Source organism: Ambystoma mexicanum, chromosome 12, assembly GCF_040938575.1.
Source record: "Ambystoma mexicanum isolate Mex_15411 chromosome 12, UKY_AmexF1_1, whole genome shotgun sequence".
In the NCBI taxonomy this organism is placed as follows: Eukaryota; Metazoa; Chordata; class Amphibia; order Caudata; family Ambystomatidae; genus Ambystoma; species Ambystoma mexicanum.
In genome coordinates, this window is record NC_090936.1 from 1228549976 (window position 1) to 1228568481 (window position 18506).

At 52.8% G+C, this 18506-nt stretch overlaps 1 protein-coding gene across 3 annotated transcripts in view; it reads left to right on the forward strand.

The window, feature by feature from the left end:
* SLC41A2 (solute carrier family 41 member 2) overlaps positions 1 to 18506 on the forward strand; it is a 705927-nt gene that overhangs the window by 425793 nt on the left and 261628 nt on the right. For all 3 annotated transcript variants that reach the window (XM_069629903.1, XM_069629904.1, XM_069629902.1), the window contains exon 7: positions 15081 to 15228. In XM_069629903.1, coding sequence (XP_069486004.1) covers positions 15081 to 15228 — 148 coding nt within the window. The remainder of the gene's footprint in view (positions 1 to 15080; positions 15229 to 18506) is intronic.

Sequence of the window (18506 nt, forward strand, 5' to 3'; positions counted from 1 at the left end):
CCCGTCGTCAGGCTGGGAATCCTCGGTAAAGAAAAAACCAGTATCAGTTTCGTTTCTGATCTGTCTTTCGTAGTAATAACCAATCACTGGTCTCTGCGTCATACTGACCACAGCCAATGACTGCCCTCTACCTAAGCACCGCCTCTGGCAGCCATCTTCACATTTTTACCGCACGTTCATGTGTTGGGATCCTCGTGCTATTGCTCTCGAGCGTTAGTGCTATTTTTTCACGTTTTTTCTCAAAAACTTCGTTTTTTCGGTCAAAAGAGCCTCAAGCTCCACCGACTCTCCATCCGATCAACGGGGACCCGTTTCGGATTCGTCTGCGCCCCTCAAGGGTGAAGAGTTCGTCGAGCTACGCTTTTGGAGGACTCCAGAAGTTTCTCAGGCCCGGTCATGGCCCAGGAGAAGGGAAGCTCGACGCCCGGAAAGCTGTTCAGGGTCTGCCCTGGATGCCAGCTGCAGAACGTCTTCAAGGAGGACGAACACTCTTTTTGTCTTTACTGCCTACATGAGGACAAGACGCACGTGGAGAAGGACTGTGCGTTTTGCGGCAACATGTCGGAGCGGACCATGAAGGACCGCCATCAACGTCTCGCCAACTGGCTAGAAGGGAAGAGCCCGTCCGGCGAGAAGAAGAGGAAGAAATCCGAGCGGTCTTCTAAGACCTTTGAGGACGCCCCGGCGACGGGGGTCCAACATAAGGCCAAGCACCGCGAGTCCGCTGGCACCGGGAGCGCCGAACGGTCGGGCTCTACGGGCGCCAGGCAGGGCGCACCCTCCCCGGCACCATCAACCACGAGCCAACGCTCTGGGTCGGGTAAGAGGAAGGCCGAGCACCCGGCGAAGCTCCTGGAGAGGCCCCGGTCGAGCTCGAAGGCGGAGGGGGAGCGAGGCAGTGTCCCCCCCCCTCAAGGATAAGGCGGTGAGCGCACCTAAGGTGGTGAAGGCCTTAATCCATCCGGCCAAGCCCTCTATCGAAACTGTCGCGGCGGCCCTGGCTCAGCCTGTGGAGGCTACACCAGTGGTGGCGACCTCGGGGCTCAGAGTCTCCCTGCCACCTCGGAGGGAGTCCTCTTTTGTGCCCATCGATAAGACCCCCGTGAAATCCCCCGTGGGGAAGAAAAAGGGGGGGCAGGGCGTCGTCGTAGATTCGGCCTCAACCTCGGAGGAGGAGCTGGTCGAGGTCTTAAGCCACGGCCTCGGCGTGGAAGAAGACCGGCCCGTCGGGATGGATCCCGAGGCAGGGGACGACGACATCGTCGAGGGTACCGACGGGGCCCCTGATCGCCCGTCGGATTCCCCTCTGCCAGCGCCGCGAGACAACTCGGCGGCCATTTTGTTGGCTATACAGTCCTTATGCTCAGAGATAAGGACGAGACTACCGTTGCCGACGGAACCTCTCCCGTCGGGGGACCCAGAACCGGGACCTTCTGGTGTTCCCCCTACCAAGAAAAGAAGGATCCACCCTCCACCTCCTTTTCAGCCGTCGCGCCCCTTCCAGCCCTCCTCCCCGTCCACCCGAGGGGATGATACGGGGACTGACACGGCAGCGACGGGTACGGACGACGAGGTTTACGACGAGGATGTACCGTCGTCGCCTCCCACCAGGGCTTCTCCGCCCGACGAGATTGGATCGTTCCACTCTATGATCGCCAGGGCATCTGAGCTTTTCCAACTCTGCCCTGAGGAGAAGAAGAAGGAAGGTTTCCTTTATCAGCGGCGCGAGGCCAAGAGGAAGACGGTCCTCGCGGTGCCTCTATTGGACGACATTTGGGATGAGGGCCTCACCCTCCTCAAGAACCCTTCCACGACGCCAGCTAGAAGAGACTGGTACGAGAAAAAGTACCGGGTCCCGGACACGGCCCCCCTGTGCCTCCGGGCGCAGCCTACCCCGGACTCCGTCGTCTCCGCGGCGGCCAGGAAAAAAGCGGGGGGGGGTGCGGCCTCCACATCGACTTCCCCACCGGACGGCGAGGGAAAGAAATTGGACGCTATGGGACGCAGAGTCATCTCGTCTGCAGCGATGACGATTAAAGCTGCCAACGCCTTGGCTATCGTGGCCCGATACGACAGGGAGCTCTGGTACAAACTGGCTCCCCTGCTGGACTTCTTGCCGAACGACAAGAGGGCAGAGGCCCTGGAGATCCTGCAGGAAGGTGAGGTGGCTTCGGACCACGCCATTACCGTTGCGACGGACATCGCCGACACTGGGTTCCGCCAGTTGGGCAACGGCGTTTGCCTTAGGCGGCGTGGATGGCTCAAGGCTACGGACTTCCGTCAAGACGTTCAGACCAGAGTCCTGGACATGCCCTTCGATGGGAACAACCTGTTTGGGAAAACAGTGGACGATTCCCTTCAGGCCATTAAAGCGGACACCGAGACGGCCCGGGCCCTTGGAGTTCTGCAACAACGACGGACGCCCTTTCGGAGCAGCGGAGGCAAGGGCGCCTCCAAAGGTTCCGGCGGCGGTTTCTCCTCCTACCGTCAAGCAGCCTGCTCGTCGTCTCAGGAGGCCTACAGAGGACGAGGCAAGTCTGGCGGACCCCGCCGTCGTCGCCAAGGACAAGGCGCTAAAGCCTCGTTGAAGCAGGATTGAACCGGTCGGGGGGTCGGGCCCCCACCGAAGCACCCCAGTGGGAGGCCGGCTGGCGAGCTTCGTCAGCGTGTGGGAGTCCATCTCCACCGACCGTTGGGTGCTGGACGCCTTGGCCCGGGGCCATGCGCTCGAGTTTCAAAGAAAGTGTCCGCGCGTCCCCCCCGTGGCCAGGAAAGAACTTCACGTCCCTCAACTTCTCCTGGAGGTGAAGGCGATGCTCAAGAAGGGCGCCATCAAACTCGTCCCAAAGAGGCTTTGGGGCTCCGGAGTCTACTCGAGATACTTCCTCGTGAAGAAGAAGACGGGGGGATGGCGCCCCATCCTGGACCTGCGACGTCTGAACAAGTTCATCAAGGCGCAAAAGTTCTGGATGGTCACCCTCCAGCACGTCCTGGGTCAGCTGGAGGAAGGGGACTTCCTGTCGTCGTTGGATTTGGAGGATGCCTACTTCCATATTCCCATCTTGAAGGGGCACCGAAAATTCCTCAGGTTTGTGGTCCAAGGGCGTCATTACCAGTTCAAAGCCCTCCCCTTCGGTCTACGGTCGGCACCCAGGGTGTTCACCAAGTGCCTCGCACCGGTGGCGGCTCAGCTGCGCCGCGAAGGGATCCACGTCTACCCCTACCTGGACGACTGGCTCATCCGAGCCAAGACAAGGGAGCTTGCCGTGGTTCACACGGCAAGGACCGTCCAACTTCTCACGGACCTGGGATTCTCCGTGAACTACGCCAAATCCCACCTGGTGCCCGCGCAAGACGCTCTGTTTCTGGGAGCGAGGCTCAACACAGTGTCCCTTCTGGCCTCCCCGTCGGAGGAGAGGACCAGGACCATCCTGGGCAAGGTGCAGCGGATGTTGGTGGCCGACGCGGCCAAGGTGAGGTCCATCAAGTCCCTCCTCGGAATGATGTCTTCCTGCATCTACCTCATTCCCATGTGCAGGCTCCGGATGCGCCCGTTGCAGGAGTTCCTGGACGCGCGCTGGATCCAAACGACGTGCAGCTTCGAGGAAAGGATCACACTCGACGAGAGTTTCCGACGAGCGATCCGGTGGTGGGGCACCCGCGCGCATCTGACGGCGGGCATGGACTTCCAGACCCCAGCCCACCAGGAGACAGTGACCACGGATGCCTCCCTGGAAGGGTGGGGAGCGCACACCGAAAATCTGCAAGCAAGAGGCCTTTGGCTCCCGACGGAGAAATCCCTACATATCAACGTCCTGGAGCTCCGTGCAGTGTTTTGGGCCCTCAGGTCCTTCCTTCCGTCCCTCAAGGGCAAGGTGGTGAGGATCTTCACCGACAACACCACCACCATGTTTTACATCAGGAAACAGGGCGGAACCAGGTCCCCAGCACTGTCCAAGGAGGCGCAGGACCTGTGACATTGGGCAGTCGCCCAAGGGATGTTTCTGGTGCCGTTTCATCTGGCAGGGATAAAAAACACCATCGCCGACTCACTCAGCAGGGAGCTGCGCTCGTGCCACAAGTGGGAACTACGGCAGGATCTAGTGGATCGCCTCTTCCGACGGTGGGGCACACCCCAGATCGACCTGTTCGCGACGGCGACGAACTCCAAGTGCCGGAGGTTCGCCAGCAGGTTTCCCCAGGCGAGGAGCATGGGCGATGCTTTCTCGTTCCCCTGGGAGGGCCTGTTCCTCTACGCGTTCCCTCCTTTGCCACTGCTAATCCGGCTTGTCAACCAGCTCAAGAGGTCACGGTGCAGGATGATCCTCGTCGCACCTGCGTGGCCGAGGCAGATATCGTTCCCGGACCTTCTGGACTTGTCAGCGTCCCCGCCAATCAAGCTGCCGGTGGACGCGGATCTGCTCTCCAGGGAAGGAGGCGCCATCCTCCACCACGACCCGATATCGCTGAACTTGCAGGCCTGGCTCCTGCAGCGCTAGAGTTTGGAGGATACGACATACCGGCCGACTGCAGAGAGGTTTTTGCAAAGGCCAGGGCGTCCTCGACTCTTAAATGCTACGGACACAAATGGAAGAGGTTCTCTGTCTGGTGCCACGCACAGAAGATTAACCCTCTACGGATTACGGCTCCCAAAGTACTGCCGTACCTGCTGACGCTGGCCAAAGCTGGACTGGCACACGCGTCCATCAAGATTCATCTTGCTGCGATCTCCCGATACACCAGAACCACGGGGCGGACGTCCTTGTGGTCTCATCGTCTGGTGAAAGAGTTCATGAAGGGACTGTTCAGATCGTTCCCGCCGGTGAAGACTCCGGCCCCGGCGTGGGAGCTCAACGTGGTGCTGACCAAGCTCATGGGACCTCCGTTCGAGCCTCTGCACTCGGCCCCGTTGAAGTTTCTGTCGTGGAAAACAGCGTTTCTTGTGACCATCACCTCCGCACGACGGGTGGGAGAGATCCAGGCCCTTTCCTGCAAGGCCCCGTACTTGACTTTTCACGACACGAGGGTAGTGCTCAGGACGCACCCCTCCTTCATGCCCAAGGTACCGTTGGACTTCCACCTCAACGAACCCTTGGTGTTGCCTGTATTCTTCCCGTCGCCTTCGTCGCCGGCTGAGAGGACTTTGCACTCGCTGGATGTGGCTAGAGCGCTGAAGTTCTACGTGGACCGCACAAAGTGTTTTCGGAAGACGTCACAACTCTTTGTGAACTTTGGACCTGTCAATCAGGGGAAGGCTCTCTCGAAGGCTTCCATTTCCAGATGGCTCTCCGGCTGTATCATGTACTGTCATCGGTTGGCAAACCGACCGCTGCCTGGCCGTCCGAGAGCCCATTCCACCAGAGCGATCGCAGCTACCACGGCGTTCCTTTCTGGTGTGCCCCTGCTGGACATATGCAGGGCTGCTACGTGGAGGTCGACGCACACCTTCACGAAGTTCTACTGCGTCGATCGGGATTCCAGGGAGGAGTCCAGGGTCGGCCAAGCAGTGCTGCGCAACCTGTTCGCCTGAGGTGAGCCTGGTGAGGAGGTAAGATGCTTAATGTTGAGTTTGATGCAATGCTTAATGTTGAGCCTTTGCCACCTCCCGTGGTTGTGCATGTGTGTACTGCTATGTATTCTTTATTCATGAGCATGTGAATCCATGCCAGACCACATGCTGGAGAAGGAACAAGTTACTTACCTGTAACTGTTGTTCTCCAGCATGGGTCTGGCATGGATTCACATGCGAACCCTCCCGCCTACCCCTCTGCGGCTCTTCACTTGGTCATACTGCCACTTCACGTGCTTCCAAATCTGAAGATGGCTGCCAGAGGCGGTGCTTAGGTAGAGGGCAGTCATTGGCTGTGGTCAGTATGACGCAGAGACCAGTGATTGGTTATTACTACGAAAGACAGATCAGAAACGAAACTGATACTGGTTTTTTCTTTACCGAGGATTCCCAGCCTGACGACGGGGAATATTCATGAGCATGTGAATCCATGCCAGACCCATGCTGGAGAACAACAGTTACAGGTAAGTAACTTGTTCCTTCTCAAATGATAAGTCAGGAGGCGGCAGCCTGGGTCTCCTTTCCCCATACTATGAGCACGGGTAAGGTTGGAGCTTAGAGCTTGGAGCACAGTATGGTCTTGGGCTTCTTCAGCACGAGACAACAGTTCCAATGGCAGTTCTCAGGACCATCAATGGCCAAGTCTTGTTTGCACTGAAAGTCTCTTGCCTTCGGGTCCTGATGTGTTTAAACAACAAAACAAAAGTTCCTTTAACAAATGAACGTTTCGCTAGGGTGATAACAGTTCACCCCTGGGTCCCCTCTTCTAAGCCGACCCTTCACATGTCATTTTTCACAATTTTGATAGGGTGACAACTTAACACCCGGTTCTCCCTCTTCTGGGCTGACCCTACTCATTTGTATTCCAAAGTCAAAATAGGGCCATGGCTTCACCCCTGGGTCCCCCTCTTCTGGGCCGACCCTTCACGTATCTCTTCCCACATAAAGTTCTGATGAAAGCTTCGCCCTCGGATCTCCCTTGGACGGGCTCGGACCTCTTAACTGTCAGTACTTAGTTGATGATTTATTTCACACCTGGATTTCCCTCTGCCAGGTTTGGACCTCTCTTGACTGCTAGTTCTTGGGTGATAGCTTCATCTCTGGGATACCTCCTTCGGGTTCACTCTTGCTGTCTCTTTTAACTTCTGCTTGGGGTGATGACTTTTCACCATTGGATACCCCTCTGACGGGTTCCGACCCCTCTCGGTTCTTAGCCTTCCCTCACCGGATTAAGTATGGCTCTCGAGCAGGGTGATTGTGGCTCACCCCTCGGTCCTCCTCTTATGGGCTGACCCCTTCTTACTGTTAATGTTCACTTTTATACAGTTCACAGGTTCCGGGGTTCAATTCCCTTGCTTTCATGCCAATTCACAAATCAAAGTCTTTGAATGTACAGGGCTTTTGCTCGACCCTCACGTATGACCACTTTGCATCCCTTCGGCGGCCTTCCTATGGCCTTCTGGTTTCTGTAGTTTCTCAATATGGGGCTCGACCAGAGTCTCTCGAGTTAGTACCCATGTGGTGCCCCTTTCCCTCTGCAGCTGGTCTCCCCTCACACTTTAAACAGTTCCTTTAAAGTGCCTTAGCCTTGGTTCAAAACTTGCCACTTTGCGATTGTCACTCAACACAGCCGGTTGCTTATCGATTCTCCCCTCGACTCACTGACTGTGATGAACCGCTTGGCTTTAGGCTTATCTGGAGTCAAGGCTGGTATCACGGGTGCAGGAGTCTCCTCTGCTCTTCCTTTCAGCATAGGCTTGCCCCGTGTACTGTTCACATCTGCTGCAGGACACTTGTCTTAGATTCCCCCCATGAAGGTTCTGCGGGTCTGGGATGAAAAAAGCAAGGTCACTTCTCTCCTCGCCACCCTCTGGACTTCAGCCGCCGTTCTCTTTCGTGTGAACTGCTGCTTAGTAGCCGGCTTGTCGTGCTGTCCGCTGTACTCGCCTTGTGCTTTCTTGCTCCACCTTTTATCCCTATGGGGAAAAGGAAGGACTGTCAGGTGTGTCTGGTTCAAGTTAATTGCATGACTTTGCCAGACCTTCGTGTCGGGACATGTCAGGTAAACCGTTTTATTACATGTTCGTTAAACAGTGTTTCTGTCGGGAAAGGAATCAATTGGAGTGTCGGAATGTCCTACAGGATAGGATGAGGAAATGGTGCTATTATAAACGGAGTTGGCTAGTAGATTGAGAAGGACAAAATGGACGAGAATGACCGGGGTGGAGAACAGAACATAGGGGATGGTGGGAACAGTAATGTTTTGTATTGGTGGTTTGGTTATTCAGAAAATGACAATCAGAGGGACAGGAATTGTAGGGTTTGTGGCCAAACTGGAATAGCTGTGGCTGTGAAATAAACACGGCATCTCCCCCAGTTTCGGCTCCTTCGTCCCTGGGCTTCTCGCGGTTCCTGCTGTGCTCTTCTGCTTTCATGCCCAGCTTCTCTGAGGTAAACGTTACCGCTTAACAAATGCAGGAGCCCTCTGCTGGCTTCTGACATTACCGCAGTGTGTTCTTTCTCAGCAACAGGTTTTCATCTCTGCCTCCTTGAGCTAGCACTCTCTGCAGCCGTACGGTCTCCCGGTCCAAACCGAGAGAAGCTTTCTCCTTCCAGCAGTGCGCCCCAGTCAGCTGAGGCTGCTGTTTAAATCTCCGGTTACAGGTATGCGTGCACAACTAGAGCACAGCCTATACGCTTGGTCTTTTCCGCTCTGCATTACTCGGCTCATCTTCCTCGTCCCAGTCTCCTGTGAATGGTAGTCCATTCTTGATGCTTTACATACAAGGTCTTGGTAAGTGTTCTTTAAGGGCAAGTTGGCTCTAAATGACTTACCGACAGAGTCCAAAAAGGTGTTTTATGAGACTTTCACACATCTTGAGAAAAGGTCTTGTGTATTCTTCCTGGATGGATGAGGGGAGATTTTCCAATATGCCATTAAGGTATTGGGTATGGATGGAGTACCCTCAAGAGAGGAAGGGGAATACCATGCCTTGTCTGATGGCGTCCTGCTCCTCTCTCAGAGGTTGTCTTCCCCCATGTGATCCTCCCTCATATAGCCGCCCCCCAGGGTCAGGATCAGGAAGCGGCTCCCACCCCCTGGCCACATGGGGAGAGGTCACCGATGGGAGAGGACTGATGACCCCATGGGATTCATCGCACCACCCTTCCTCTGCTTGTTCTCCTGATCTTGTTTTCCCTACCACTACAGTGTCCCTTTTTCTCCTGCCCTTTGGCTTTCACCTCTCCTGCTTCCATGTCCCCCCTGCATCTAACTTGCTGCATCTCCTTCCTTCTACCTTGTCCACTTCCACTGTTTTAGCTTGACAATCCTACTGTGCCTACCAGGCCTCTTCTGATGGGTCTTGCAAGGCAGCATCCCTTGCTCTCTCTGCTTCTAGTCATCCTGTTACTCTTCTGAACGCTTCACATTTCCCCTTCTCCTTCCTCCCGTAGCTTCTCTTCACAGCTGTCCTCTTTCCCTCCCACTCTGTCTTTTTTCGGTATACTGCTATGTGACCTCTACTCCCTGTCTTTTAACTCTCTTGACTTTATCTCTACCTTCTCTTCATCAACTCTGTGCTCCTCGCATGCATTACCTGCACCTCACCCCCACCTATAGCAATCTTTTGTCTTCAGACTTGCACTCTTTATACTCGCACCTACGGAACTGCAATGTCTGGCCCCATCTCTGGCCCAGGTTTTCACACGTTGCTCCCTTTGTTTTCATTACGCCTTCTTGCCTTATCCCTTTTGATGGTCGATCTACTGTCCATCCACTCTGGTCCACACTCTGGCTGCATTCATTCCTCATCCCCTCTGCCGGCTCTTTGCTCCATTGCACACCCTCTCTAATGACATCAGGGGCCCTCACTAGGTCACTCCATACATGTGTTGCCTTCCTCATCTCCTCTGCCAGCTTTTCCTGCCATTGAATGCCCTCTAGTGACCTCAGAGGACCGCCCTGGGCCACTCCATGCTCACTCTTCATGTCTTCCCACTCCTTCCACCAGTCGGATTACAGACTCTCCAGATGCACAGAGTTAGCCCCATTATACATGAGCTATACGATCTCGCCTTCTGTGTTGTCTTTGATTACTCAGCAGCCTTCAATACTGTTAGTAGCACCATCTTAATTGCCCACCTCAAAACACCCCTGCACATCAGTGGGGTGGCCCTCGAATGCCTCTTTCCTTGTGCATGGAGCGCTGCAAGCCCTTCCTTCATCCTTTACTGCAGCGTCCTCCCTCCCAGGCTGTATCCTCTTCCACTGGCTCCCTAGTGCATACTTTAAAGCCCCAGCATGCACCAGCTCTTTACTCTGCCATCTGTCATATGCCGATGATCTGATCGACTTCTAACTCATCTACAGGACATCTGCTGCTTGCCGAAAATCCAAGGCTGGCTGATCGACACTAGTTTCTGCTTGAATATGTCCAAAACTGAGATCGACTTCAGCTCTCCCATCCTCCTGTGCTACCATTCTCGTGGACCTTCATCAGTTGCCCACCGCTCACCAGCCCAACCCCCACACTACCACTCCAGCAAGAAGTCTTGCAGTGATGTTTAATGTACTTTCCCAAAGCAAGTCCAGGAGGAGACTAAAGAATAGTGCTTCCAATGACCTTTTCACAAACACATGCACCCTCCCCTGAACATGTCCCAGAAAGTTCACGCAAACTAAGCAGTGGTGACGATAACAGTCGCTACCTTGTGCGCCCTAAGTGCTGCTCTCACCAACTCCCGGTGCTGCAGAGCACGCCGTCCAAACTTACCACAAGCCTGACACCCCAAGACTGCATCATTCCAAGCACTGTTCACCCGCTACTGTCTTCCTCTGCTGCTCTCACCAACCCCCGGTGCTGCAGAGCACGCCGTCCAAACTTACCACAAGCCTGACACCCCAAGACTGCATCATTCCAAGCACTGTTCACCCGCTACTGTCTTCCTCTGCTGCTCTCACCAATCCCCAGTGCCGCAGAGCACGCCAACCAAACTTACCACAGGCCCGACACCCCAAGACTGCATCATTCCAAGCACTGTTCACCCGCTACTGTCTTCCTCTGCTGCTCTCACCAACCCCCGGTGCTGCAGAGCACGCCGTCCAAACTTACCACAGGCCCGACACCCCAAGACTGCATCATTCCCAGCACTGTTCACCCGCTACTGTCTTCCTCTGCTGCTCTCACCAACCCCCGGTGCTGCAGAGCACGCCGTCCAAACTTACCACAGGCCTGACACCCCAAGACTGCATCATTCCAAGCAATGTTCACCCGCTACTGTCTTCCTCTGCTGCTTTCACCAACCCCCGGTGCTGCAGAGCATGCCAACCAAACTTACCGCAGGCCTGACACCCCAAGACTGCATCATTCCAAGCACTGTTCACCCGCTACTGTCTTCCTCTGCTGCTCTCACCAACCCCCGGTGCTGCAGAGCACGCCGTCCAAACTTACCACAGGCCTGACACCCCAAGACTGCATCATTCCAAGCACTGTTCACCCGCTACTGTCTTCCCCTGCTGCTCTCACCAACCCCCGGTGCTGCAGAGCACGCCGTCCAAACTTACCACAGGCCTGACACCCCAAGACTGCATCATTCCAAGCACTGTTCACCCGCTACTGTCTTCCTCTGCTGCTCTCACCAACCCCCGGTGCTGCAGAGCACGCCGTCCAAACTTACCACAAGCCTGACACCCCAAGACTGCATCATTCCAAGCACTGTTCACCCGCTACTGTCTTCATCTGCTGCTCTCACCAACCCCCGGTGCTGCAGAGCATGCCGTCCAAACTTACCACAAGCCTGACACCCCAAGACTGCATCATTCCAAGCACTGTTCACCCGCTACTGTCTTCCTCTGCTGCTCTCACCAACCCCCGGTGCCTCAGAGCACGCCGTCCAAACTTGCCACAGGCCTGACACCCCAAGACTGCATCATTCCAAGCACTGTTCACCCGCTACTGTCTTCCTCTGCTGCTCTCACCAACCCCTGGTGCTGCAGAGCACGCCGTCCAAACTTACCACATGCCTGACACCCCAAGACTGCATCATTCCAAGCACTGTTCACCCGCTACTGTCTTCCCCTGCTGCTCTCACCAACCCCCGGTGCTGTAGAGCACGCCAACCAAACTTACCACATGCCTGACACCCCAAGACTGCATCATTCCGAGCACTGTTCACCCGCTACTGTCTTCCCCTGCTGCTCTCACCAACCCCCAGTGCTGCAGAGCATGCCAACCAAACTTACCACAAGCCTGACACCCCAAGACTGCATCATTCCAAGCACTGTTCACCCGCTACTGTCTTCCTCTGCCGCTCTCACCAACCCCCGGTGCCTCAGAGCACGCCGTCCAAACTTGCCACAGGCCTGACACCCCAAGACTGCATCATTCCAAGCACTGTTCACCCGCTACTGTCTTCCTCTGCTGCTCTCACCAACCCCCGGTGCTGCAGAGCACAGTCCAAACTTACCACAAGCCTGACACCCCAAGACTGCATCATTCCAAGCACTGTTCACCCTCCGACTGTCTTCCTCTGCTGCTCTCACCAACCCCCGGTGCTGCAGAGCATGACAACCAAACTTACCGCAGGCCTGACGCCCCAAGACTGCATCATTCCAAGCACTGTTCACCCGCTACTGTCTTCCCCTGCTGCTCTCACCAACCCCCGGTGCTGCAGAGCATGCCAACCAAACTTACCACAGGCCTGACGCCCCAAGACTGCATCATTCCAAGCACTGTTCACCCGCTACTGTCTTCATCTGCTGCTCTCACCAACCCCCGGTGCTGCAGAGCATGCCGTCCAAACTTACCACAAGCCTGACACCCCAAGACTGCATCATTCCAAGCACTGTTCGCCCGCTACTGTCTTCCTCTGCTGCTCGCAGCAAACTCAAGTCGCTGTATTTTACACAGCACTTTCTGGAGAACCAGCCCCTGCTTATCCCACAAAGGTGGTTATGTAAGACTGTGCCCCACGGCTCCTCAGGCACCTCCCCCACCTCAGACATTCACTAAAGCCGCTTTTCATACAAACATGGCGGCACTACACTGGAAGCCGGAGGGGCTGGTTCCAGTTTCAATGAATGAGATACTGAAACCCTGCGATGGTACGGAATCCACTCCTTCACTCCTTTATCTTGTCCACCTTGTCCGACAGACCTTCAACTACCATCCTGGTCGCTATATCTGACTGACCTGCCCTTCTGGCCAGCCGCCAAGCCCTCTTCTGTACGAACGTAACCGAACGTGACTGCACTTATGTTCAGTATGCGCATATTGCGCTACTAGATGTTCTACCAGTGCAATATGTAACGTCCCCTCTTTTCCTTCGGTTTGCACTTATTTGATCTGAAGATGTTTCCAAGCATTATGAAAACTCAGTTGTGACGCCCCCACATCCCCTAACCTTTAGTTGGGGGCTCTACGAAGCCTTCCAATTCCTCAATTAATACAATATAAGTTTAGGATTCCTTTTAACTGCAAACATTGTTATGCTACCAAAACAGAAATTTTTTGGTAAGTGTGAGATGTTGGGCCCAGAAGTTCCTACGGTTATGTTTGCAACTGATAAAAGCGTCTATACGTTTTTGTTTTTTCGGGTTTGTCTGTGTTATTCAGGCTAATGCCAATTGGATGTGTATGAAAGTGTAATTTTTTTTTCTAAAAAAGAGTTCATCCCGGGATTGCCTCTGCTAAACCCATGAATGTGATCAAGGTTTCCCAACAGTCACCCAGAATGTCCGCACCTTATGCTGTTCGTTCCACTTGTTGGCTCATTTGCCAGCAACTACAGCTGTTCTCACACAGTCCTCTGCTGCTTGATGCTTTTTTGTGTTGCATTGGAGCAGACACCTACCCACTCACTCTGAGGCCGCTGATCTGTAAACTCCAAAGGCTGCATTTAACTGGCATAAACCTTCTAACTGGGATATGGATGAACCCACGGTACCATCAGTCGTCCCCTGGAGGGACCTGGGTGAATTAAACACGTCGTCCTCCTGAGTCTCTAAAATGGCATCCAGTGGATGTTCCTTGCTATTTTATGGACGGGCATCTGTTTTGTTTGGGACAGCTCTTCAGGAAGTACTGGAGCCTGGGTCCTTGTGGTAAACCCCCTATAATAATATGCTTTCAGCCCGTGTTGTCCTTAGGTTGTAAATTTGAATGCTCGGGGCAAAGCTTGGTAAAATGTTTCAGTAAACCGGTTATTGGCCCCTAATCGGGGATGCTTGGAGTTGCCTCAAATGAGCCAGCAACTAGCCATCCTCGCGTGGGTTCTTGCGTGTCTGCTAACCCTGGGGCCAGGGGGCTGTGGGAAAAATACGTCTTCTACTCGCCTCAAATGTTCCTCTGCGTCCTTGAGCTGAAGACATGTATTCTCATTGATTAAGACAGTCGTCAAGGATGGCCGATGGAAGAACTACGTCACAACTATGGGCGACGATAGGAAAGCGTGAGATACAGGGTAGCCGAAGAGAAAGATGTTTACAGCAATTGCTGGAGTCCAGCCAGACAGGTGCGTAGAAAGGGATTATTAGGTGAAGCTAGACTATGCATCATTTGGCTCCACATAAATGTTTGTTAATTTGTACCGTACTACCGGTACCCGAAGGCTTAAGGGCGCAAACAAAAAAATAATACAAGACTAGACAGAACCTTTCATGAAATTGGGATAGTCCGAGGTTAGATATCGGGCAGTGAGCATTGAAAGATCTAGCAGAATAGTAACGTCTTTAGTTTCTTCTTGTATAATTCTGTGGATTCAATGATTCTAATATCTGGAAACAAGGCATTCCAAACCAACGGGACTGCTATATTGAAAGCTCCATTGGGGGCTTTAATAGATTTGCAGCGAGTGCTTTTTAGAATGTTCATATTGTCAGGATGTGATGTTTTGCTTTTTTACAATCGCTTCCATTAGATAAAGTGGCATCTGACCTTTAAGGCATGTATGGGTGATGAGTAGCACTCTGAAGCGCACTCTGGCCTGTACAGGAAGCCAATGCAGGTTCCGTCTTGCATCCGATACATGGTCCCTACGGCAAAGTCCTTTCACGACCCTCACTGCTCCATTCTGGATAACCTGGAGGCGGTGGAAATCTGCTTGCGAGATGCCAACTAGGAGACTGCAGCAATAATCCAATTTAGAACCAAAAGTTGGCTCTTGCTATGGTCTCTGAATTTTTCTCGGAAATCAGTGGGCAGAGCCGCAAAACAACTTGATGAAATAGGATGAGGATGAAACGAAATGAAGGGTTCTTGCTGTGAAAAAGGCTCCAGTCTCGTCCTCTCTGGATGGATAGTCCACAAGTGTGGATGGACTAAGAGTACAGTATACCATATGGTGAGTAATTTTTCTGTACTCTGCAAACGCAGCCATGCATATTTCATTACAAATTGCCATCTTTTTAGTCACCCATGTAAGGTCGCCAAAGACTGTACAATACTCTACAGTATTGCATTAAGGAAGAATACAGATCCTTTCTTCTGATTGGCTGTTTTCTCCATTTCAGAGTCATATTCCTACATCTCTTTGTTAGTTGGAGCTTTTTTCTTGGCTTTAACTCCAATCTGGATCGTTGTAGCTGCAAAGCATCCCGCCACAAGGATTGTTCTCCATTCGGGATGGGAACCGGTCATAACTGCAATGATTATAAGCAGGTGAGCTTGCATGAAAACCCTGTGAAACGTGGTCCCCTCTAATAGTTTATTTATTATACTGGTGGCACTTAAGGTTCACAAATGTTTGATTATCAGATGTCCAGCAAGTGTAATGCACACTCCAATCGGAGTCAGGATATACTTAAGGGTGCCATATTTACACCCCTCCTAAAAGCTTCCTGGGAGTGGAAGGACCAGACTTCATCTGTGTTGCAAACTTGGCAATGTGTAGGTCTGTCCGACCCAAGAGTACTCAGATGCCTATTGGACTTGTGTAAATGATTACCGCTCAGATGACGGAACCTTCTTGAGATCTACCAGCACGGGTTCCCTATGCTTAGGTGCCCTCTATTGCCACTCTGGTGCTTTCAAAGATCCCTACTGGATGTTGCTGATTCGCAATTGGTCTGTAACTGAGGTTCTTTTTTGGTCTGCAGTATGTTTTTCAGGAAGGCCTTGTTTTCACTGTGTATATGATCTGGCTGTGCCCAGAAGACTGGCAATCTCCGTAACAAGGGTTGTGATGAAGGCCTTGATCTGCAGAGCTGTGCAGGCTTGTCCTTGATTTAGGTGCCTGATTAGGAGATCTGAGATAGGTTGAAGGAGAAAAGGAAGGTGCAGCGTGTGGTGAATCGTTGTGAAGATGTGCAGGGATGGTTCACAGAGGTTAATTGCAGCCTTCTAGAACTTGGTTATTTTAATGTTGAAAGTCATACTATCTTGGAAATGCTGGTGGGATGTGGTTATTTGTGATCTTGTGCTGGATCTGTTGCAGTAAATCTCAGGCAGCTCATTCGCTGGGTTTGCTGCTTCGTTAATCTCCTTGGCGCAGTACGTTTGCATTGGATAGCTCTGTTAAGCTTTGACTTGGAATTCTGCAATGCCACCTCGTGTTGTGACTTGCTTTATTCTGATAGTTGCATTTCAGATTAAACAATCTATTTGTTGAATTGGTAGCTGGTTTGTGCTTCTTCTGAATGGGGACAACCACAGGCCCATTGTGGTCCTGTTTGAACATTCGGGGGTAAGGTGCAAGGGAAGGTTTGGGGGCAGGAGGGGATGGAGTGAGCCTTGTTGCAGGCATCAAAGGTCGCTGGCCATGCAAGAGTAAAGAACGTGCCTTGCTTTTGTTGCGTAGTGATCTCACCAAGAGAGGGGTTTAATTTTTTAGGTTACATAAACTGATGCTAGGTGAAAAGAGCAGCTTGTGACACTGTGCATGGGGGTGAACACCCAGCAGTTCTGTGTTCTCCAGCAGATCTGAGTCTTGCTCAATGCAATGTGAAATCTCCCCTCAGCAGGTTTGTTTTTTAGAACAGGATCAGTGTAAAACCCGGGTGATGGACTTCTCAAGGGAGCTGGTTTCTGCTTCATGATGAGGCACGCATTATGCTCATCTAATAAGGAGTGGCCGGTTACTCGTTCCAGTGTTAATCATGGCTACCCTTTGTCACAGATGCCCACAGACAAAGATAGTATGTTTACCCTAATTTGTTGAGGTTTGTAAAAAGGATCTTGATGGTTGGGGTGGGCCAGACAAGGCCTAAAGCGCACTCAACCGCCTTGTGGGCTCCCTCCACCCTAGCCCAGTCATCCCTAACCCCACCTATGAATCAGAGATGCATTACTAGCGCCAGGGATCCCCTACTATCTACTCCCAGAATATATCGGAGGGAGGACCTAAAGGCTCTGGCCTTCTCCATCTGCTCCTTCTGGGACTTTCTCACTCTCTTGGGTTTTATGGTCATCATAGCGGTTCCATGTGTTAAAATTGCGGCAAAAATGGCTGTGAACACAAAATATTGCGGCACAAAGGCTGTGGATTTGTAAATCCATGTAAAGGATCCGGGGGACATCCCCGCAACCCCCAGACCCATTGTACCATTTAAGGGGAGCAGGGGACACCCCTGCAATCCCCGCTCCCCTTGAATGGTGTAATGGGGTATACCTTTAACGGGTCAACCCACAGCATTTTTGCCGCAATTTTTTGTTCAGGCGACATTTTTGCCACAATTTTATCACTGTATACCATCATAGCCAGATGCATCACTAGCACCAGGCATCCACTACTATCTACTCCCAGAATATATCAGAGGGAGGACCTAGAGGCTGTGGCCTTCTCCATCTCACTCCTTCTGGGACTTTCTGACCGCGTTACTTGCACCAGGGATACCCTACCATCTACTCCCAGAATATATCAGAGGCAGCACCTAGAGGCTGTGGCCTTCTCCATCTCACTCCTTCTGGGACTTTCTGACTGCATTACTAGCTCCAGGGATCCCCTACTATCTACTTCCAGACTATATCAGAGGAAGGACCTAGAGGCTGTGGCCTTCTCCATCTCACTCCTTCTGGGACTTTCTGACCGCGTTACTAGCGCCAGGGATCCCCTACTACCTACTCCCAGAATATATCAGAGGGAGCACCGAGAGGCTGTGGCCTTCTCCATCTCACTCCTTCTGGGACTTTCTGACCGCGTTACTAGCGCCAGGGATCCCCTACTATCTACTCCCAGAATATATCAGAGGGAGCACCTAGAGGCTGTGGCCTTCTCTATCTGCTCCTTCTGGGACTTTCTGACTCTCTTGGTGGTTAGGATTTTCACAGCCAGGTGATCTCATCACTCCTCTCACTCTCCTCTTTCCCTTCTCCTTACTATTTCTTACTCTTCGAATCCTCTCTACCTCCAAACTCCTCCCTTCTTTCTGTGACTCGTCCCTGTATTGCCTCTTCTTTATCCTCTCTTCCTTATCCCTCTCACCCTACCTCTGCTCTCCTTTCTCCCTCCTGAACTCACATGATCACTCTCACCTCAAAGCTCTATCCTCCTCCCCTATACTCTTACTACCTTTCTCCTACTCTCTAGCCTCACCCCTTCCACTATCTGTTCTTCCGTTGTCCCCTGTTTCTCTCTCTCGTTCCTAATACCTTACCTTCACTCTCTTCCATCACTGTTTCCTCCATGCTGCTGTTCACCATCCCCTCTCTGCTGCCCAGTCTCTTGACTCACCTACTCCACTCCTGACCTCACCAAACACATTTCATCCTCTTGCACCACTTTTAACGCCAAGCCTCCCTTCTTCTGTTATTCCCCCTCGGCTGCCCCTGGCTCCCATTGGTTTCCAGGGCCAGCTACTTGCTTGGGCGAATCTCCTCCTGCTCTTGTCCCCACCCAGGGGGCAGAGTTCACATTTCAGAGGATTTCCACCCTCTTATCTGGTGTCCTGTGTGGCTCTTGTTGTGGTCGCGATGAATGCTTTTCTTTTGCTGCACCGTCT